Raw genomic sequence first — 23,188 nt, 5'->3', positions numbered from 1 at the left:
TGGAATAAACAAATTAAATCAAAGGAAGGTCATGAAAAAAAAAGAAGAGAAAGAATGAAATAACCAATATATGTGCATATATATAATACATATTTATTTTGAATGTGCGAACAAAATCGTCTTACATGGAAAATTAAAAAGATTTGGAAGCTATATGTATAATCGTACAAATTTGATTCAAAACGATTACTTTCACATTATATTAAGAGTTTTTTTATGCTCACTCAAGAAATTAAGAGTGATTGATGATGATTGTTTTTGATTTGCTACGACTAGTATTAGTGCCTGTTTGACTTAGATTATCTAAAACAACTTATAAGCTGAAAATAGCTTATAAGCCAAAAAATAAAAATAAGTTCCACAATTCCCCTGTTCGACAAAAGTTGGCCTAGATTATCTATATGAATTAAGAATATCATTAAATATATATAAAATTTCAGTTACAAACACTTGATTAGGTAATTCTCCAATAATTCGAGACTTATAAAATTTAATAAAGTTTAAGTTTTGAATCTACTGCGCCCTCTAGTCTCCTAGTCTCCTTAATTAAGATGCAGTCTAATTAGAACCTGATCAGCTAAAGTTTTATCTATTTAGCATATAAGTAGTGCAAGTTTGTCCAGATTAAATATAAAATCTTATGATTATACAGAAGGGGATGCTTAGCTTTGTGTTTTTTTAATTGACTTAAATATATAAGTGGAAAGTGTTAGCTTGATGTCATTACTTTATTAATCTAATTATAGGGATTAGATAGTATCTTAAAGTGCCTTTCTCTATAAGTAACTTGCTGCAATATAATAAGTTTAAAATTCAACAAATTAAGAATCACGAAGGATTACTATATTCTAGTGTGTTAGGTAACACTTGAAATTAAAGAGATACTGATCACAATCAAATTGATATTCAATCTTGAAGAACACAACAATAACATAAGAAATGGAATCCCACGAATGAGATCGGGAAAGAATATAATATATGTAGACTTTATTCTATCTTTTTGTGAGGTAGAAAAGTTGTTTTCGAGATTCATAAAAGGTGAAATTAAAGTAGAATTGAAAAGAAAAAAGACGGAAAAATGATAAGACGAGTGTAAGCAAAAAAAGCAACAAACAATAGTAAAAATTGAAGATTAAGATACTAAGAGAATACACATAAAAACACGATAATATTCGGCTAGCTACTAGCTTACTAGTTACTACCCTAATTTTTGACATCAATATCTTACTATCTATGAGCGGGTCTTCAGTAAACTGACGTTATGTCATGTCTTGGCCATACCTTCTACCCTAACCTAAGAATGAAATGATCATTAATTTGTGATAAATTGGATTACAACTGAATTAAAGACATTATTTAGTGAAGCAATTAACAAGAAGCAGACACTTAATTAAGAGAAGTAATTGCATGGAAACATAAAAGATGTGACAATTTTAACATATATAAAATGTGACAAACTGAATTTTATTTAAACAAACATTACGTACTCGAATAAACTTAATTAATTTTATTGCATTTTGAGTATATACTTAGGTCAAATCTTTAGGTCATAAGCTAACTCAATCATAAGGAGATATATAGCTTTTTTCAATCATGATATTCCTACGTAGATATCTCTAGAGGGAAATATACTTTCCTTTTGGGTTGGTTTTGAGCGAGAGGGATTTGAAATCCTACATCGTGATTCGTAGTCAAGTGCTCTAATCCTCTGATCTGGACATATCAGGGGCGAAATTATAAATATGCCTATAGAGTCTACAAAACCAATCAAATTCTTTGACTCAATTAAATTTGCTTAAGCACACGCTTGAGAACATCATTAGAGACCATTAATCCACCTAATGATCTCATCTAATTAACCGACATCAACTTCTCTAAAGTACTCAATAATTCTATATACTATAATGTCAACTTGAAAAATATATTTTTTTGGTAAATTATTCCGTTGCTTGTATGAGATAAACTTTAAAGAGAATAAATAATGTTTGACATTACTATATACTATCAAAATTCAGATCTGCTACAATAATTTGTTTATGTGGAATCATCCAATACCACAAGATTAAAACTAATTAATACTTCTTGAACTAGACAAAAAAAATGTTATGATTTTTTTTTCTATTAAGGAACATTAATTTTTGTAGCCTTAAGTTGTGGCACAAATCATTTTGGAAGATATAGGACCAGTAACAACATGACAATTGTGAGAAAATAAAAAACTTAAATGTGAATGATGATAAGATCTGAAATCATGTTAATTCTTGACTTTGGTTAGATATTAGAACAACAAATGTTCTCTCATGAGATTTTCTTGTTTAACATTTAGATTTTATGTTGAAATTATATATATATATATATATCGACATATTTATTAATAATTATCTAATGAGTAATCTAATTGTGTAATATATCTTTTTTTTGCAGCTAAAGTGTATAAATGAAGGGGAGCCTCAGAGTAGTGATAAAGTTATCTTTGTGCATGTGACTTATAGATTACGGATTCGCGTCGTGGAAATAATCACAAATGCTTATATTAAATTAGGCTATGTACAGTGGCGGAGGCAGAATTTTCATCGATGAGTTCAAGAAAACAAATAAGCATGCTAATAGTATCCACAAATAAGCGGGTTGGGTCGGGTCAAATATAAACAGGTCGATTCAGATATAAGCAATTAAATAAAATTCAACTATACTTTAACACAAACAATAAAATCGAAAAAATATGTGTTTGGCATAATATTAAAATGAGTATGAGAGGATGTATTTTTTTAATTTTAATTTTGGATCTTGTCTCCTTCATTGTTATATATACACGCTATTCAATTTTTGAAACTAAATAAGAAATATAGAAGATTATACTATTAAAAAAAACTATTGAAATAAGATAAATAATTAAAAAAAAGTTTAATGATAAGAATTTTTTTAATTCTTGATTTGCACATTAAAGGAACATTTTTTTCTTTAGTAGAAGGATCTGAGCCTTCCAAATCCAATCCTATTCCTTAATCAAATATAAATTAACCGTTTGACTTAAAATGGGTATGAGAAAATGTATTTCTTTTAGTTTTAATTATGAAAACTTAAAAAAAGTTATAAGTTTTTTACTTAATTTACAAAAATAGAAAAGAAATTTATTGTTCAATATTGTAGTATCTAATAAATCAACTATAAAACAAGGTTGTTGTTACCCAAATTCAAACTCACGGAGGCGTGCACACCATGAACCCGCTTTACCACTGAATCAAGTCCTTAGCTTATGTTGAGGGGGTTCATCACTTATTACATATATGTATAAATCAAAAATTAATCTTATATATACAGTGTAATTTTTCAATAAAAATGGTTCGAATTAACCCCCTAGATTGTATGTAGCTCCGCCCCTAGGTCACATTTTTGGGTGCGATTTCCACAAACTTTGCTAAAATAAAATGCTTTTTTTATTCGGATTTGAGACCAATAATGTGCAATTAGAAAACCATTTAATTAATTTTCTTTCTTCTAGTTCGACACACATTTCCACGATTATTTTCTTCTTCTTTTCTTATCTCTCTCTCTTTTTTTTTTTTTTAAGAACAAAAAGACTTAATAAAATTTGCAATGTGTTTGGTGAGATAAATATTATATTGCATATATATATATATATATATATATATATATATATGTATGTAGTGATTTCAAGAAAATCTCTTGGTCTTTGGACGCAATCATTATTGTGAATCTAGTGACAAAATCAATTATTCCATAGAAATCCTTTTTAGTGTTTCCCTCTTGCAATATATGAATTAAGCAATATGAGGGGAATGAGATTCAATGGCGTTTTTAGATTTTTTCGTAAGTAATATTATTTTATATATTGATAACATTTTGATAAATGGATGCCCAGTAACATCATTTGGGGCGAGATATAAATGTTTTTGGTGATCAGATTGCATGAATTTCATATTAATTATTATCTATAAAAGTATAATCGCAATTACTATAATTGAAAAACGAATTTAGAACAAAATCTTTAGAGTTTAACTAAATTCATCGTTGTTAGCCTCAACTATATATATATAATAAAATGTATATATATATTATATGAACCTATCAAGTTCTGAATTCGCCAATATTTTAAGATGTAAGTCAAATACATTTTTCAAGATCATATTCTTATTCTTCTAGTCCTTTAACTTTAATTTCTTTTATTCATCCTCTTTCCTCTCCTCTTTTTTTTTTTGATTTTTTTTTTGTTGTTGCTAGTTCTTGCAATATATATTGATTCTTTTGATATTGATTGATTTCATGTTAGCTAGAATACATTAATTGACCAAAAAAAAAACATCTTACTTGAACAAGAAGATCAATTCTTGCATATATTATGTGTAAATGTAAACTTAGCAAAGTCATATTGTAGTTGTTGAGAATTAAGTTCCTTAATATAACAAATGTCGGCATCTTTTAACATGAATTATAAATGCGACACACCCGAGTTTCCACATAAGCCTTTGACCACTATTTTTCTTCTGCTTTGATCTGCTATCTCGTACTCACATTGAAATTTGATTAATTTAGAGTAGCGCGTTATAGTACCTATTTTTTAGGCTATATTCTTGGTAATTTTTTTTATTTTATATTCTGATGTATCGAATCTCAAGATATTTGATTAAAGATAAATAAATTCTAACCACCCTACTATACCCAATATTGGTCCTTTGATCACTAGTTGTGAATGAGCGAAAACATTTCTTATATCTGTAACAAAAATGATTTAAATATGCCTTCGTACAATACAAAATTGAGCAAATTTATCTTCCGTTATAATACAGCTTTACGTATGTCCTTATCACCGAATAATCGATTCAAACATTTCTTTTATTTTAAACATTTCTCCCACTTAGCTTAATTAAGAGATTAATCAGTTAACTATAATCCTCCCAAGTCCCATCTAGATGTTCCCACCTCATATAAATTAAGAACACATTTGATCTCACACACATACTTTAACGGTTTATATATTATTTTCAAAATTAGAATATCAATGGATTGTGATATAGATAACTAAATATCTTGTATCCAATGATATACTCCTTCCATTTACTTTATCTTGTTTATTATTTTAGAAATACTTTTTAAAATTTTAACATATTAAGAAATTTCTTTATTTTACCTTTAACAGTAATTATTTTTTTGTTAAATTATTTTTCAAAACTTAAGAATATATACCAACTATTATGAATATAATGATAAAATACTTACGTTAATAATTATTTATTTGAAGAACTGCAAATTTCAAAATGGACAAATATAAAAAATGAAGGAAGAAAATATATAGATCCACTAATGTGGGAGCCTCGTAGCCGCGCAAGCTAAAGGCAAAATATCATATGGATGGCTCTTTTTTTAATATATATGCATTGGAACTAGAGAAATGATTAGGTAGCAACTAGCAACTCAATCATGGTGTGAGATGCCTCAATCAAATTAATGGCTTCACGAATCAAGACCCATCCACTCAAAGTAATCATGATACGATATTGAAAATTTCGTTACGATGATTTCGATTTTAGTATATGCAAAATATGATAAGTTATTGATTATAATTTGTATGTTTGATTTTAATTTACATTAATAAAGAATTAAGATTTTGATGACAGAGGGAACTAATGAAATTGTCAAGTCTAAAAGAGTTGTCACTGATCGATGCTTTAACTTGATTGAACGTACGTATCTTTTGGTGTACTTAAATTGTTCTAACTCTGTCATGACTTGTATAATAATGCAATGTATAAAAAGTGAGACAAAAAATGTGTTAAAAGATTATCGTTTAAATGAAAGTTTTAACTCTGAAAATAACTATGCAGTAATATCTGAAATACTAATAAATATATATGTAATACAAAATCACAATCCAATTGAAATTGTTTATGAAGTTCCTACTAACATAACTGCTCGAGACATGAATTTTTTAGTTGTTTTTAAAATATCGTATGGATAAAATAAATAGATGATTATGTAGTTTACGGATTCTCCAAAATAATGATAAACTCAGCAATAGTTGCAGGGTGAAAGAAAAACCTATAATGTAATCTGGTTATTCTTAGGACGTGTGCTTATAATAAGATAGGTCAATCATCAATATAAGTTTTCATAAAGTTGAGGGTACTTGAAAAGAAATGGAACTAGTTGAAAGTCTTAACACCTTTGAGGCTGAAATTTCAAAACAACCATTTTCTTGACTTGTAATGGAAAAATAACCAAAAATTCAAAAGTAATGGAAAATTAACTAATTTTTATATCAATGACATTATCATGAATTTTAAAGTTTAAAAAGTGAAACTCCTTCGTAGTATTTAATACGCTATCACAAAATTTCTCTTTTTTATTTTATGAAATCCATAACGTTAAATCCTAAATTAATGACATTATCATGGTGTTTTTGCATTCAAAGTACTAATTATTTTTCAAAACGATCGAAAAGTGGCTAACACACCTCCTTTATGGCCCAAAAACAAATAATGATGGCCCAAACGTTGTACATTTATATAGCCCAATTTTATGGCCCATTTATACAGCCCAATGGCCCACTATATAAAATGCCGTAGTTTCTTTATTATTTCTCCTTTTTTTTTTCACTCACTTTATTTTCTCCTATACCTTTCACAAACCCTAGCAGCGAAGCCGATCGCCGAGCAGTTTTCCGGTTCACCTTGCCGGAGCACTTGAAGCCGTTGGCCGGTTTGTTTCATTTTCTATCTATCTGCATATGTACACACTTAAAAGTTGTTCTGTTTTATGAATAGTGAGAGCGAAATTAGATAATCAGTCGAAAGTGATTGAAATTATACATTTTTTTCTAAGAGAAATTGTTATTACTTGATGGAATGTGTAGTTTCATTGGAATTCGCACCAGCTAATTTATGAATTATCATTATAGTACTTAGAAGTGATGAGCACATCATCCTTGCAGTGCTTTTTTCTCACTTTTGCTTTTGGGAGGTCAAAAATGTGTTTTTTCTTCAAAAGTGCTTGTTAAAAAATAAAATAATGTGTTGTTTGGACGTTGGTAGCTGGTTTGGAAGTAAGTTATGTTGGTGTTAAATTTGGCTTAAGTAATACCACATATAGTAGCTGCTTAACTATACATTTGTAAGTTAGAGGTAAATTTATGTATTATTATATGCAGGATAGAAGGTGAATTACTAATACATAAATAACTAAATTCTGCATCATTAATACTTGCATAAAATAATACTAAATTCCCTCCTAACTAATCCATACATTATTAATACTTTTGTAAATCTAACCAGCTACAAAAACGGCCCCCAAGTGTTTTACCAAGATTTTAGGAGAAAATAAGTGCTTTTTGGGGATAGTATAAGTTGATAAAAGTACATTTTTGAAAGCCACTTTTGAGAAAAATACACCTTGAAGAACTTTTTAAAGCTTGGCCCAACACTAGTTGTTGCTCAAAAGTGCTTTTTAAATTTATTGGCCAAGCACAAACGGCCTCTCACGAAACAGTACTTTCTTAAAAAGCACTTTTCAAAATTAATGTTAGAAGTTTGGCCAGATAGACATGTATTTTAGGATGTCTTGGGTAAGTTTGTGGTACTAACATGATGTAGCTTCAATTCAGGTGTTTTACTCCAAATCATCTATGGATTCCAATGAAAATGGGCGTACTCAGCTCACTCCTAGTCATACTGGTGGTGAGAACGAAATAGCTGGTGTGGATAATGGAGGAGAAGAACATAACTCGAGCAAGAGAAGATCAATCTCTAAGGTGTGATGAATCTTTTGAAAGTTTCTTTTTAACCATATTCTTTATGTATTTGAGTAGAAGATCAACATCTAGGCAATGATGAAATTTTGCAACTGTTAATTGTTAAATGTTATAATAATCTGTTATCAATGAACTGGCAATTTTTTTGTTTACTGTTTTTGTTTCGGATACACCATAATATTAGTCTAGACTTGTTAAAGGACACATTTTATCTTGGTTTGTGACCTGTAGACATTTTAATGTGTATTGCTCCACCCTTTTTTTGTATGCTTCCTCCGATTATATGAAAGAAGGAACAATTGGATAGAGGGTGGCTATGCAGAGCAAAAATGAGGTTCCTTCTATTGTCACCGACTCATCCCTGGTATCAGGGTGGGGACACTTGGACTTCTTGTCTATGGTCAAGATCATGTAGAACATGACAGAAATTTGATGTGTTTAAGATCATGATATAAGTTATATGAGCTGAACCTGCTTGGCAATTGTGAGTCATCTAAAACCTGTTTAGTTTTATTGGTCTTATATTGGATAAAATGGGTGTACATGACTGTTGGTTGCTTCCTTAGGAGAACAGCACATCATGGAAATGAATACTTTGCAGTACTAATGTAAGGAATTGGGGTTTTAGTTTTTCATTCTGCAAGTTAAGCTTTATATAGGTCAGTCATCGCTGGTTCCTTCTGGTTTTAGTGTTATATTGGATTTTAGTCATAACATTTGATTTCCTGCGAAATAAATTAGAATTGTGTCGTTGGATACTATCCTCGCGGATCGCGACCCTTTGTCCCGGCCACTGTAGCACGTGTGTGTCGCCCAAGGCATAAGGAGCATGATGACTTGAGCATTTTAAATAAATGCTTTTCATTGTTCTAATATCTCTTTGTTACTCGCTCCCCTTTATTGCGTCTACTTTTGATAGACATTTCCAATGGTTTTACATCTTTCAGCATGGTTCCCGTGATTATGAGGGCGACAGAGAATCTTCAAGAAGCAGGGACAGAGAGGGGGAAAAAGGACGTGATAAGGACAGAGGTAGGAGCAGAGACAAGGAAAGGGATCAGGGGAAAGATCGTGATCGTCGCCACAGCGATCGAAGCGAGAGGCGTACGACTGGAGGTAGAGATGATGACTGTACCATTTCTGATGATGGTCCTGAGAGCCGGGAATACTGGTAATCATTACTCACTGTAATCACTTGTGGTAGAAGCGTTGATATATGTGCCATTGCATTTTCAGTGTTCTGCATTACCCCCTGTATGTTGTGTACTACTATCCTTTTCGCATTATTTCATTGTTGTTACTGCTTTCATTTCTGTCTTTCCTTTTTCGAACTGCTTTGCCATACTTTCTATGCCGAGGTGGGTCTATCGGAAACAACAACTCTTATCTCGACGAGGGAGGGGTAAGATCTATGTATACTCTACTCTCCCCACACCCTGTTTGTATGGAATTGGACTGGGTATGTTGTTGTTGTTGCATTTTCAGTGTTTCACACTAGTGCTTTTTGCTTTCTTTTTGGTTGAGGACAAGCCATGCATAATGCGTTCATGTCTGTGTGCTTTATTTGTTGGTGCAGGAAGAAAGATTGTGATAGAGACAGGGATGAGAGGCACGGACGTAGGTCTAAATCTTATGAGAGAGAGCGGGAGGAAGGGCATAGACACAGGTCCAAATCATACGACAAGGATAGAGAGGAAAGGAATAGGCACAGGTCAAAATCCTATGACAAAGATCGAGAGGAAAGGCACAGACATAGATCTCGCTCCTATGACAAAGATCTAGAGGAAAGGCACAAGCATAGATCTCGCTCAAGGGGAACATCTAGTCATAGGTCAAGATCGCGTTCTGGATCTCGGTCTCGTTCACGCTCCAAAAGGTTAGTTCTCTGCTGTCCATGAAAACCTGACAATTAGTAGTGCGGGGATGATTGCTCTCTATTGCGTAGACTGATAGTACTCATTTTCTTTGGTTATGTTGAGGAACGTGACATAGCAGCGGATATTACTAGAACTCTTTTTTCTTTGGTTATGGAGACGTTATAATTTCCAATGGTCCAATTCTTATTAAGAATGATTGTTATTTCTTAAGTTGCCAATGAGGAACATGGTTATTGAGGGTTTCATATAATTGACACCAACTTGTTTGAGATTGAGACATAATAGTAGTAGTTGTTAATCCGGGCTTTATGTGATTTCAGTTATGAGTGTAAATTTGGTTGCCATAGAAAAATCAGATTGATGCAGCTAATGTTAGTTCATTGATTGGCGTTGATCTGCAGATCAAGCAAAAATATCCTCACTCTTATGATAGGTAATTAGTTTCTGAAATGGACGCTCCCTTGGTTTTGGAGGTCGGGGTTATGAGGGTAGAGTATGGTTTTTATTCATAGAAGGACAATTAAATGACTTAAGCTCTTGGAGCATCCATGGGTATGTTGTTCAATGAAGTGAGAATGAATAGAATGGAAGACTAGGGTTCGAATCTCAACAGATGCGTGAAAAAAAGAAGAAACTAGAATATTTTTTCAATCTGTCTAAGCCGTGTTAGACATAGTTACTGTTGTTGCAGTGGAAGAATGTATACCTGGAATAGTGGAGGTGCACCAAAGCTGGCTCAGACACTAACGCTTAAAAAATGAGTCATTACTTGGTAGCTTAGATGAGTTGGAAAAAGCTCCACTGGGAGTGGAAATCGTGGATATGTCACTACTAATTGTGTTGGTGCAGAGTTTAATTTCTCAGTCTCTTCAATAGTACTTTTTTTTGGGTGCTCTTTTGTGTGGGGGTGGGGGTTTGGGGGGGGATAAGTCAGTACTGTTGGTTATTTTTGTTTTTTTGTTGAAGGTTTTTGCTTGCATTTCTCTAACTGTTCATACTGATATGCTTGTAGCAAAAGGATCAGTGGGTTTGATATGGCACCTCCTACCTCTGCTCTGTTATCTGGTGCTCCTGCTCTTCCAGGTACTTGCTCGATTTTTTTTATATCGGCAATAATTTGGTAACTGTTATTTTTTTTCTCCTTTGGATGTAGTGTGGAAAGTTCTTACCAAAATGCATGGTTTCATTTTGGTATGTCACTAGATTGACTGTTCACATTTTATTTCAATTGGTTGATTGTTCACATTCTATTTCGATTGTTTACTTGGTTAAATAACTCTGAAACTGAGAAAGTTTTTGGTTTTTGTTGTCTTTGGTGTTGTTTCTTTCTTTAGTATGTCTTATCTTATGTTCTAAGAAGGCAACGTTGGGCTAGTAGCCCCACTGTGCTGACAATGGGCGTGAGCCAACCTCTCTAGCTTTTATGTTCAAGGAAGACAATAAAAGGTCTCGTTCATCTTCAACCAGGGATTTTTTGTTTTGTAGCTTTCAAGTAATTTCTCCAAATTACTTCTATAATATTTACTGAAGAATTTTTTGAGGAAACATTGAAAATTGTTCTAATTGTAATAGCCAAAGTAAAAAAATAGATCTATATGTTCAATGGTCCTTCTCATTGATGAGCAAAGAAAATGTCCTCATTTTTATCCCTTTGAGAAGCTTCTGCAGGTCTACTCCCTGGCACTGCCCCAGCTATTCCTGGAATGCTTCCTAACATGTTCCCTTTGGCGTCTGGACCGGTATTTTCTCCCTGTTGGAATTTTTTTTATTTTGTTCTTAGTTTTTTGAATCATTTTAAACTTATTTTTGGTTGTGGCAGCTTGGTGCTATTCCTGTTCTGCCAGTTCAGGCAATGACTCAGCAGGTATTAGTTGTCTCTTCAACCACTTCCTTTTGTTCAATGTTCCATGATTAGCTCTCTGTCTGCTTTAATTGGATGCTCTAATATATTGATGATATTGTCAAAGTGTTCACTTGAAGGTTGATATTGTAGTGTTCGTTCGTCTGGACTTTTTTATATTTTGTGCGACAAAATCTCTTTCCTTCCATCTTATCTAATTGAAGGGAAGTGTATAATGTCATGCTCTCTAAATTTCACATTTGACATAAAGTTTGAGTTGTAGGGTAATTTCAATAGACCAGAGGAAATATTTTCGTATCAAAATTTATTTGTGATTTTTTTTTTCATTGGCGTATTTTGTGAGAGTGCTTATTTCTCAGGCAACTAGACATGCAAGGCGAGTTTATGTTGGTGGACTTCCTCCGACTGCAAATGAACAGGTAATCTTTTTCATCCTATCTAGTTCAGATGTTTTTTTGAAAGCTATCTAGTTCAGATGTTTTGAGCTCCCTATACTTATGCAGGGTTATTTGAGTCGAAGAGTTATCTTTGTTCGTTAGTCTGCTGGTGGTTTCATAGCTATTTGACTCCTGCTCCTTCATTAGTCATCCCTTCTTCATAGCTCATTTGAGTCTATCCATGTTTTAATCTTGTATCTCGGTTCAAGCATTTTGACATATGCTTAGCATGGATGAGGGGAGTTAGAATGTCTTTCATTTTCAGTTGAATAGCCCTTGTAGCTTCAGCTTACTTTTTGCTCGACTTGCCTATCTCAATATCCCCAAATGACATCAATTCCTAATTTGAGAAATTGCTTTAGTTGTCAACTGTGTAAGTAATGAATTTGAAATTCATGTGAAAATTGAAATCATGATTCAAGCATTCCCTGGAGAATCATTAGAATGCCAGTTTATTAACTTCTTGATTTTGTCTTAGAAAACAAGAGTGAGCGATGCCTTTTGACCTTTTGATGAATCTCTAATGCCTTGGGAGATTGCATTTAAGTCATTATAGCAGAAATATTAAATCTTTGCTGTGCCAAAATGATCACCAATCAATATAAAGTTCGCCAACAAATACAAAGGGCCCCCAAAAGTTACCTACTTCAATAATAATAATAATAATAAAATAATAAATACAAAGTCCCCCAAAAAACATCAGCAGCAAAAATTACGCCTCAATCCCAAAGTACGAAAGCAAAGAAACGATATGAGGGTCCTTACAAAAAAAAGAAACTATATAGAAGGTATATTCGAGGAATATGCTAGCTACGCGAGAGGAAAACATTTGTTTATTGGGAAATTAGTGAGGAATGAAAATAGAGATGGAAGAAATATTCTTCATTTTATATTGGATCCCTCAAATTAGTTTTTCCTATAAACAGGTGAAATAATCTCTAGAACTGGTAAACCACTTGTTCAATAAATTTTGAACTTGCAAGTTACAAATGAAATCCTAGAATGTGTAGATCGGACTTCATCTTGTTTCCTCTGCCCCATAACACAGGAACCTTTAGAGACATATTTCACTTGTTTGGGCTTGTAGATATTCTGTCTACTGATAATATTTCATCACTGTGCAGTCAGTGGCTACATACTTCAATCATGTTATGTCGGCAATTGGTGGAAACACTGCCGGTCCAGGTTAGTTACATCGACCTGTCTTCAGGTCTTGATGCAACTATGCAGTACCCATTCTTGGATGCTTCAATTTTTCACTGTGTTTTTCAGGAGATGCTGTCGTTAATGTTTATATAAACCATGAGAAAAAGTTTGCTTTTGTTGAGATGAGATCTGTGGAGGAGGCCAGCAATGCCATGGCCTTAGATGGCATTATCTTTGAGGTAATCATCCTTCTAGTTTTGGGATCAGTTTATATTCTGAAGGCTTCTGAATCACCTGCAAAGACAGAATGTGAAAGGTTGACCTGCCTTCATGTATAGGCTGGTATTTGTTAAAATTTGGGAATTGATATGACACCCTTTACATTAGTCTGAGGCATGTATTTGATTGATGGTTGTGGTGTTGTTTCTTCTGCGTTGGTTCCTTTTTTTTCTGCTGTCTCCTTTAACTTTATACTAGTTAATTCTTTTGCATATATTGGGCTTGTTTTATAAGTGCTAGCTTTGGGAATAATTATTTTCAGCATTGTACTATATTTAGTTCACATTGGAGAAAACTCTAAGTCTCAAACTTGTGCTAATATCATCTCTTTGGGGCTTTTAGGGAACACAAGTTAAAGTCAGAAGACCGACTGACTATAACCCCTCTCTGGCTGCAACTCTTGGTCCGAGCCAACCGAATCCAAACCTTAACCTTGCTGCAGTGGGATTATCACCAGGATCCACTGGTGGGCTTGAAGGTCCTGACCGTATTTTTGTGGGAGGCCTTCCATACTATTTCACTGAAGCTCAGATTAGGGAGTTACTGGAGTCCTTTGGCCCTCTTCGGGGGTTTAATCTGGTCAAAGATAAAGAAACTGGAAACTCGAAAGGCTATGCATTTTGTGTCTACTCTGATGTGTCAGTAACAGATATTGCCTGTACAGCTCTTAATGGGATTAAGATGGGTGATAAAACTCTTACTGTCAGACGTGCAAGTCAAGGTACTTTACAACCTAAGCCAGAGCAGGAGAGTATATTAATGCATGCTCAGCAACAAATAGCACTGCAGGTAAGGTGTATCCTTTAGCTACTCAATTGGTTGAGCTTTTAATCCGTTCCTCAGCTCTTTTGGACAAGATATTTTAAGCTGTCAAATTCTTATACTATTTAGGCGAAAATGGCAACTGATCATTTGGCCCTTTGGTTTGTTTGTGTCATTTGATTTGCAGAGACTCATGCTACAACCTGGAGGACCTCCAACTAAAGTCTTATGCCTAACAAATGTTGTTAGCCCGGATGAGCTCAAAGATGATGAAGACTATGAAGATATAGTGGAAGATATGAGAATGGAATGTGGGAAATTTGGTAAATACATTCAGTCACTTCAGATGCATCAAACTAGTCATGTTTTATTTTACCTTTTGATAAGTCAAGCTTCATATTTGATAGCTCTTATAAGTTTTTATGTGACACTAATCTTCGCAAGTCTACCATGAGCGTAGCCATAAATTTAATTTATTTAATTTATTTTCTGGGTTCTTTCTTTTGATGCGACATATTTTGGGTTTATTCTTTTGATGTGACATCTATACTATCTTCAATTGCAGGTAATTTAGTGAATTTAGTCATCCCACGCCCAAGGCCTGAGGGTGAACCTGCACCAGGGGTCGGAAAGGTAAGTAATATAGTATGCATTATGATGCTTTCTGCAGAATTTTATTATGCACCAATATACTTTTAAAAAATATAAACTTGCATGGGTACTCATTTGATATAAACAGAAGTGCCAGTATTCTTAGGATGATGCTATACAGGTGGTGACATAATCACTTGGTTTTGTCAGCTACAACTGATCATAATACTTCAACAGGTCTTTTTGGAGTATGTGGATGTGGAGGGTTCTTCAAGAGCTCAACAAGGGTTGAATGGCAGAAAATTCGGAGGAAACCAAGTTGTTGCAGTCTTTTATCCAGAGAACAAGTTCTCAGAGGGGGACTACGAGGGCTAGGTAGTATCTGCTCTTGACTGGCCTTCAGTGCACTCAGCCAGACAATGCCTTGTATTAAATAGCTAGCTAATGTGTCCTCTCTTGGAATTCATAGTTGTACTCTAGTTTCATGTCATTAACATTGGAAATGTTGGGTCTCAATGTGGATATTTTATGTAACCATCTATAAGACTAGCTGCTGCTTAGATAGCTATATAGCTAGTAGGAAAGCAGTTTGCCTAGTCAAAGAGGCATCACGTATTTTGCCCATGCATGGCTTTACTTTACAATAGCCTTTTCTGTGCATTAATACTATTAACATGAATATCTTTAACCATCCTGCACCTTTTGTCTATCTAGAACCAGTAAGTTATTGTGGCTAATACAAATTGTTATCTCAATTTTATAGGGGTAGTAGTTGTGAATGTTCCATCCTCATCCGTGTGAAAGGAGTTTCAATGCAAATTTTACTTTCAATTAATTGATTTCTGCACTTTGTTCCTTCAATGCATCGATATTTTATTAATTTGTCTTTCCCCTCATATGGCAACTTGATCAGTTTCGAATGTTTGTCAACCAAATTAGACCTTATAGAAAAGTAGATGGGAAATTACTTTCACGCTTTATGTCTATTAGCCTATATGGATTGATTTATTTTTAAGCGGCTTATAAGTTGAGAACTGCTTATAATTTTTTTTAAAAAAAGTAGGTCAGGTCAACTTTTTTTTTCCGATTTATAAGCTGTTGTTAACTTATAAACTGTTTAAAATAAGTTTATTCAAATAAACACAATTATTTATTGAAGCTTATTTTAAACATAAAATAATTTTAAATTAATCAATTAAACACTCAAAAAAACTGAAAATAGCTTATAAGTCAATTCAAACTACCTCTATATGACTTAAACATTACTTTCACGCCTTTTGTCTATGCCAATTTTTATACTCATATACACGACAAAGTTTAAAAGTTTTAGAAGCCTTATTATTTAAATGCTATAATAATATTTTGGACAAAATCTATATATTTTCATGTTGAATTAAAACACTCTTTAATAAATGATGATTCCGTATTTATAATTAATCAAACTTTTTTAAAATTTCTAGTAGTGAAAACACTTTATTTATAAAATGCAAGTTATACAATCCATTGATTGGTTAAGAATAATTATACCCATTAAAATTATATATATATATATATATATATATATTGTGCTCACAAAAGGCAGAAGTTGTGAGTTATCTAGGTTTCCAATAAAAAATAAAAAAATTGTTTTGCTATTATTTTAATAGACAATAAAAAACTCCTTTATAAAAGAAAATACCCAAAAGAGGTTCTACACATTTATATATTTGCTATCTTCATAAACCCTAATTTGGAGCCAGCCCTTTCTTCTTAAACCCTAAACTTTAGAACCCTAATGGATTCCATAAGCAACAATGAGATTCAGAATTCAACAAGCCACGGAAAAAATCCATCAAAGATCAAATTTCAGTACGAGGATGATGATGAACAAGTAGAACAAGATGAAACTGTTACGGAAAGTTCCAATCTTGAAGTAGATGAAGACACCTCCATGAGTGACGCGGCCGCCGCCGCCTCCGCCGTCGATGACTCCATGGTTGGTGGCGATAAGACGAGCGCTGACTATTATTTCGACTCATACTCACATTTCGGTTAGTGATTTGTACCATGTATTTTATTCGATAAAATCAGTGTAGTTGAACTGACCTATTCAAGGTAAAATTTGCTTAAATTGAGCTTCTGCAAGTTGAAAAATCTCTTTTTTCTTATTTATGTGAAGCTTTAAAGTAGAAAGAAGAAAGACCCAGGTGTTGTTTTTTCCGGTCTTTGCCAAAAACTGAGTTGGGTAATTTATATCTTTTGGGTTTGGCATAAAGTATTTGATGCAAGTTTCAAACTCAGATTTTGGAGTCTTACAAAAACTAAATTCCTAACTATAATTTTGTTATATCTTGGAAAAATTAACCAGCAAGTAAAAATTTGAAACTATTCATTTACATGTATTTGGATGAGTTCAAATAGAGCAGAATGGATATGGATTTAATACAGGCGTAGTTGATGTGGAGAAGTTTTTTTTTTTTTTGGAAGAGTCAGTTCAGTCTTTATTTGGGAACTTCATTACCTGTTACGGAACTCTAGTGTTATGATTATTTTTTTTGTTGGAGATTAAAAATAATCGAAGAGTTGTTGTAATTTAACAAATTTTCGGTAGACCTATAGTACATGCTTGACCTTCAAATTTATTACCAGCTAACACGTTTTATGCATCTTGCTTGATCTGGATTTACTTATAGAAGCTAATTATCCACCTTTGTTTTGCTGATGTTTTTGCAGGTATTCACGAAGTAAGCATCCATCTTGTTTCGTATTATTGTTCTTGTTTGGTATCATTTCTTGATACAATTTCACTTAAAGATGATTTTTTGCATTTTTCTAATTGTTAATTTTTATTTGGTAACAGGAGATGTTGAAGGATGTGGTAAGAACTAAGACTTACCAAAATGTAATCTATAAAAATTCCTTTCTTTTCAAGGATAAAGTGGTCCTTGATGTGGGAGCTGGGACAGGAATCCTGTCACTCTTTTGTGCCAAAGTTGGTGCCAAACATGTTTATGCGGTATGCATTCTGCTTGTTCCATGTTCTTGTTTAATACTTCCATTTTATGTAGTTTCTTGTTCTTTAATGATTGGTCCATGACTGCTATCTTGTGGTGGCTGGTTTGGTGTGCACACATTATGATGCTTTACATTGTGGTTCATGTGAAGATATTGCAAGAGACTTTTGAATATAAATTGATTGGAAAGCCATGTGGAACTGGCAGTTGTGTTTGCAATATCATCAAATATGACTGATCCTTTACAATTTAATTTTCAGATCGAATGCTCCAGTATGGCTGACATGGCACAAGAAATTGTAAAACTCAACGGATTTTCTGATGGTGAGAATGATGTCATCACTCATATACTTTGTGACAGGTGTTCTGGTGTGTGTACTTTATTGAGTCTGTTCTCTTTCTATCTCAGTTATAACAGTTATCAAGGGAAAGGTAGAGGAGATTGATCTACCTGTTCCACAAGTGGATATAATAATCTCCGAGTGGATGGGATACTTTCTTTTGTACGAGAACATGTTAGATACAGTCTTGTACGCTCGTGACAAGTGGCTGGTAAGTTACTTTACTTGTGATGATGTATAACTTGTCACTTGGATTAATGATGATATCAATTCTTCAGAACCAGTTTTCTGTGCATGCCATGGCCCAAACGAAAGTAAAAAGACTTCTAGCTACTAGACTGCGTATCCATTAATATGAGATTAGGTTTTGAGTATTTTAATGGATGAAGAGAAAGCGTGGATGCATTGAGATTAGATTTCGAGTGCTTTTATTGATAAGAGAAATTGTGTGTATCCATAAAAGAAAGTGTGTGTAGTCATTGGGAGACACCATGAAGGGGGCCAAAGACCCTGGCATAGTGTTTTAATGAGTTAACCCTTGAATGTAGTAAAACTGACTGTAGGTTGAACTACTATCTGAAAAGATTCTACCTGTGGAATATTGTGTCCAACCATATTCACCATTGATTCCAGTAAATGATGCGAGCCAGTACAAACTATGGATAATCATCCCAAAAGATGCCTTACTTAAAATTTATATTCTCAATGCATGGGCGTGTCTTTCTACCTAGCCACTTTTGAATTCTGGTTTTCCTGCTTGGTTCCTAAGCTGGTTTATTAAATTAAGAAAAGCTAATTTGACTATCTGTTGTTGGAATTGTGCAAATAGTTTTGGATGTTGATGAGAATTTGAATTTTTTTCTTTATTTTTTGGTGAATTTTCCTACTTTGTGGCGTCTTTTTCTGTTTTCTGCAACAATGAAATAAAGTCTTTGCAGTACATGTGCAGCAGGAAGTCCTGTATTGTACTTGATGGATCAACTATATGTTGTGGGTTAAACGTTTTAAAGGGGAAATGGAAATGATGCCACAAAGTAAAAGGTCTGAGCAGGAGGATGTGTTGGTAGTAATGAAATATGTGTGGAATGAGGAAGAGGGCCCCTGTCCTTTTCCAAGCTATGATACTGTGACTTTCGCAACCTCTTCTACATTAATTAGACTATGCTTATTATTGAAGCTTGGTCACGGGTTCAAATAAAGGCATGATTACATTCTAGCATTGAATGCTAATCTAGATTTTGCCCCGACATTCTGTAACAACACGTCAATGGTGAAACATATTTCATCTATCAGCACATTCACTTGCAGTGATCAAACCTTCTTGCTGATCCTCCTCCCTGCCACGTTAAACCCCTTCATCCTCATCTGGAAAAAGGAACAAGTCAACAAAAGCAAAGAAAATTATCTGTGATTGACTGTGTGCTTGGTTGAATGTATTTGTGTTTAGCGGAGATTAATAGTGTGCTAATTGATTATCATTTAAGTCAGCTATTGGGAAGATGAATATGAAAATATGGCTTCTTTAGACAATGAGAATGAGTACTTGTAGTTAGTATCTCTCTTCCCCTACTCCTGAGGACTTTCATATCATTGTTTTTGGGAGATATTGCAGGTTGGTTAAGATTAGCTCGGCAAAATTATGCCAAATGCCTGGCCTTGCTTCCTGGATGTGCTCACTTGTCTTGGAGGTTTTTGTGCTTGGTTGATGGATAAGAAAGAGCCTTTTCCTAATCCTGTCCTCTTTCTTTCTTGTTACAGGTAAAGGATGGTCTTGTTCTGCCGGATAAAGCTTCTCTCTGTTTGACTGCTATTGAAGATGCTGATTACAAAGAAGATAAGATCGAATGTAAGTTTATTCCTCTTTCATGTTACATACTTGATGGAGTTTGATTTGCTATGGTATTTTCTGTTATGTAATTGAATGTATTTTCTAGTGGCATCAAATTTTTTCCATTTTCTCTTTTGTTAATTTTTCCTCCGTGTTCTACTGCAGTTTGGAATAGTGTGTACGGTTTCGACATGAGCTGCATTCGGAAGCAAGCTATGATGGAACCTATTGTTGACACCGTAGATCAGAATCAGATTGTTACAAACTGCCAGTTACTGAAGGTAATCAAGTCAAGTTAGTTACCTTGGGATTTACTGAAATAGCCTTACAATGTGTGATCTTGCCTTTTTTCCTTCACTGATAATGGACCCTTCCCTTCAGACAATGGACATTTCTAAGATGACTTCTGGGGATGCTTCCTTCACAGCTCCATTTAAGCTCATCGCAGAGCGTGATGATTACATCCATGCCCTTGTAGCATACTTCGATGTCTCTTTCACGAAATGTCACAAGTTGCTGGGCTTCTCAACAGGTCTGCATTTTGTCTTTGCATTTGATTTTAATTATGACATTAGTCTTTGCGGTATTCTCCTTGTTTTTTCCATATATTATTCGCTATATCATTTCGAAGGGGCTGAGGTGCTTAGATTGGTCACTTTGTAGTTTCGTTTTTTACGTTTCTTGGATTTTTGTGGAAGAGTATGAAGGGAAAGGGAATAGTACAAGTAATAAGCATGGCACCGGATGATTACCGTACACTAGACCATCTCTTTCTCTGGTATCGGTGCAGGATTTTGCAGTTTGTAGGATTCAAATAACTATCTAAAAGTATGTAGGATACAGGAGTTTATGCAATGACCTGAATGATCTACACAGGAGACTATTAAGAGCTCTTTTCGGAAATTGGGAGTGGAATGTTTGACCCTCCCCTAAGAAATAGTCATCATTTGAGTCCATGTATATTCGTCGTTTCTGACCGTGAAAATAATGATTTGCAGGACCCAAATCTCGAGGCACACATTGGAAGCAAACAGTTCTCTACCTGGAAGATGTGATCACTATTTGCCAAGGGGAAGCTGTAGTGGGAAACTTGACTGTGGCTCCTAACAAGAAAAATCCTCGAGATGTCGATATAATGCTCAAATACTCCGTAAATGGTAAGCACTGCCACGTTTCAAGAACTCAGTACTATCGGATGCGATGATGCATTAAAGTTGAAAATGGCAGATGAGTTCCTGTGTTGTCCGCCTTTCGTGATATACAGGAGCTGATAACACATATTTGCCTGTTTCCCAAAGGCGATCAATGTTAATGTATTCTCTCTTTATTTTCCTCACCAAACTGTGGATTATTTTCCTTTCTATTTGCTTAGTTACACAACCAAGAAATTCATTTGTTGCATTATCTGATGCTTGAGGCCAAATAGGCAAAATTATAACCTATATTTTTTTTTATAAAATGATTTTCTTGTTTCTGATGCACTGGTTAAAGCTCATTTAAGTGCATGTTCTTTTTTCATTTTAAGGCTTGTTAATTGCGTTGCCCCTACTTAGTGAAGTTCCGCAAGACAATAGGGTGCATCTATAAAAATGGATCCCTAATTTAGTGGTACATAATTTTGTAAAGGGTTGTTTGGTTGGGAACAAGTTATTTCAGGATAAAGCTATTTCACCATGCATATGGGATAGCAACTTATTTCATCACTAAGGTTTAAATGGTAGGATACATAATTCCAAGACTGCCTAATAACTCCAACCAAATGTAGAATAAAATAATTTTGTATTTTATTTCTGAGATAATTATACCTTATACTCCCACCAAACAACTCCCAAGTATCTTTCATATTCTATTTTTTGAAACTCTTAGGGATAATAATCAGTTATTCAGATTTATTTATTTATGTATTATTTATTTTATCTTCTATCTTATATATTGATGTCTTGAATTTTATATAAATCAGTTAAAAAGCTATCAAACGTGATATTAATTGTGTTAAGTTTTAATAAATGAACAATTCCCCTCCTCAACAACTAACAACACCTAAAGAGTTTTGCTAATTATATACTCTTTCCGTTTTAAAATAAGTGTGCTTTAGTTTATTTCATGCCTGTTAAAAAAAATAAAAATACAAGGTACAATTAATAAAATTATCATTTTTTGTTTGTAAAACTTAGTATATACTCATTTCATTTAAGTGCAGGTCACCGGGCCTGACCAAGTTTAGGGGCAATGGAGTTGGTCGACTAATTTTTAAAAAATCTGTAGATTAACACACATGAAAGAACTTAAAATCTTAAATTTATATTTTGTCACACTTAAACAGTGAAAGAAGAGATGTAATTAAAGAAAATACAATGAGTATTGATCACCAGACTTGTGAGGCACGTCTTGGCCAAGTTTAGAGGCCAACAAAATCATTCGACTAATTTTAGGAAAATCTGTGAACTAACTATAAAACACGAAAAATTAGAAAATCGTCTAATTCCTATTGACTGGCCCCTAAATGCTAATAAAATTGTGTGGATCATGTCGATGCTATGCGTATTGTTCCCTCAAGTCGTTATGGAAGGTCCTATAAAGATTTTGCAAAGATTGATCGAAAGTCATATCACTAAAAAAAATTAATAGCTAACACACAAAAAATTGAGAAAATCGCTTAATTTCTATTGAGTAACTCCTAAATGCTAAGAAAACAGTGTGGCTTATGCCGATGCTTCATGTACCGTTCCCCTAGATCGTTAGAGAGTTCTATAAAGATTTTGCAAAAATATTGATCCAAAGTCATATCACCAAAAAGTTCGTTATGAATGCGTTGTAGATCATGCCGAGGCTACGCGTCCTAATCTCTGAGTACTTACGAAGGGTCCTATAAGGGTTTTGAGAAAAAATTATTCGGAAGCCAGTTCACCGCAATATTCATGGGCTAACACACAGGAAAAATGAAAAAATCGCCGAATTCTTCTTGTGCGGCCCCTAAATGCAATGAATGCACTGTGGATCGTGTCGAAGCTACACGTACTTATTCCCTGGGGAATTAGGTAGGGTCCCATACGGGTTTCAAAAAAAAATTGTCCAAAAGTCATTTCACCAAAATATTCATGGGTTAACACACATGAAAATTAGAGAAAATCACCTAATTGCGCTTGTGTAACCCCTAAATGCTATAAATGCGCCGTGGATCGTGCTGAGGCTACACGTACTGCTCCCCCAGATAGTTACAGGGGGTCCCATAGCGTTTTTAAAAAATAATTGACTGGAAATAATTTCACCAAAGTATTCATGGCTAACACACATGAAAAATGAGAAAA

General features: G+C 33.8%; 2 protein-coding genes across 4 annotated transcripts; both read left to right on the top strand.

Moving 5' to 3' along the window:
* Window positions 1-6,606: 6,606 nt before the first annotated feature.
* Window positions 6,607-15,416, top strand: LOC129870161 (splicing factor U2af large subunit B-like). Of its 3 annotated transcripts, none has more exons than XM_055944796.1 (14): window positions 6,607-6,717; window positions 7,619-7,765; window positions 8,713-8,936; window positions 9,342-9,641; window positions 10,655-10,725; window positions 11,302-11,381; window positions 11,462-11,506; window positions 11,863-11,922; window positions 13,065-13,125; window positions 13,213-13,325; window positions 13,708-14,154; window positions 14,315-14,450; window positions 14,693-14,760; window positions 14,956-15,416. In XM_055944796.1, exons 2-14 carry the CDS (start codon window positions 7,640-7,642, stop codon window positions 15,091-15,093), a joined length of 1,869 nt encoding a protein of 622 aa, XP_055800771.1. In that variant the 5' UTR covers window positions 6,607-6,717; window positions 7,619-7,639; the 3' UTR covers window positions 15,094-15,416. The 3 variants fall into 3 exon arrangements, with proteins under 3 accessions (XP_055800771.1, XP_055800772.1, XP_055800773.1); XM_055944797.1 differs by having other exon boundaries at window positions 6,613-6,717; window positions 11,311-11,381; XM_055944798.1 differs by lacking the exons at window positions 6,607-6,717; window positions 7,619-7,765; window positions 8,713-8,936; window positions 9,342-9,641; window positions 10,655-10,725 and adding exons at window positions 10,732-10,833; window positions 10,977-11,088 and having other exon boundaries at window positions 11,311-11,381.
* A 977-nt stretch (window positions 15,417-16,393) lies between these two features.
* LOC129870433 (protein arginine N-methyltransferase 1.1-like) lies at window positions 16,394-21,287 on the top strand. The gene is made up of 9 exons (XM_055945226.1): window positions 16,394-16,748; window positions 17,431-17,441; window positions 17,558-17,713; window positions 17,972-18,035; window positions 18,121-18,263; window positions 19,811-19,898; window positions 20,046-20,161; window positions 20,262-20,412; window positions 20,879-21,287. The coding sequence occupies exons 1-9, from the start codon at window positions 16,493-16,495 to the stop codon at window positions 21,082-21,084; spliced, it is 1,191 nt and encodes a 396-aa protein (XP_055801201.1). The 5' UTR covers window positions 16,394-16,492; the 3' UTR covers window positions 21,085-21,287.
* Window positions 21,288-23,188: the final 1,901 nt, after the last annotated feature.

The sequence above is a fragment of the Solanum dulcamara genome, chromosome 10 (genome assembly GCF_947179165.1).
Source record: "Solanum dulcamara chromosome 10, daSolDulc1.2, whole genome shotgun sequence".
In the NCBI taxonomy this organism is placed as follows: domain Eukaryota; kingdom Viridiplantae; phylum Streptophyta; class Magnoliopsida; order Solanales; family Solanaceae; genus Solanum; species Solanum dulcamara.
This window is presented reverse-complemented; position numbering and strand designations above follow the sequence as displayed.

Bases quoted from the DNA above. Each gene is read 5' to 3' on its own strand.
- LOC129870161 (XM_055944796.1), top strand. From the start codon at position 7,640: ATGGATTCCAATGAAAATGGGCGTACTCAGCTCACTCCTAGTCATACT. The intron at 9,642-10,654 runs GTTAGTTCTCTG...ATATGCTTGTAG, and splicing joins TCTCGTTCACGCTCCAAAAG to CAAAAGGATCAGTGGGTTTG. The intron at 14,761-14,955 runs GTAAGTAATATA...ATACTTCAACAG, and splicing joins CTGCACCAGGGGTCGGAAAG to GTCTTTTTGGAGTATGTGGA.
- LOC129870433 (XM_055945226.1), top strand. From the start codon at position 16,493: ATGGATTCCATAAGCAACAATGAGATTCAGAATTCAACAAGCCACGGA. The intron at 17,714-17,971 runs GTATGCATTCTG...TTTAATTTTCAG, and splicing joins GTGCCAAACATGTTTATGCG to ATCGAATGCTCCAGTATGGC. The intron at 20,162-20,261 runs GTAATCAAGTCA...CCTTCCCTTCAG, and splicing joins CAAACTGCCAGTTACTGAAG to ACAATGGACATTTCTAAGAT.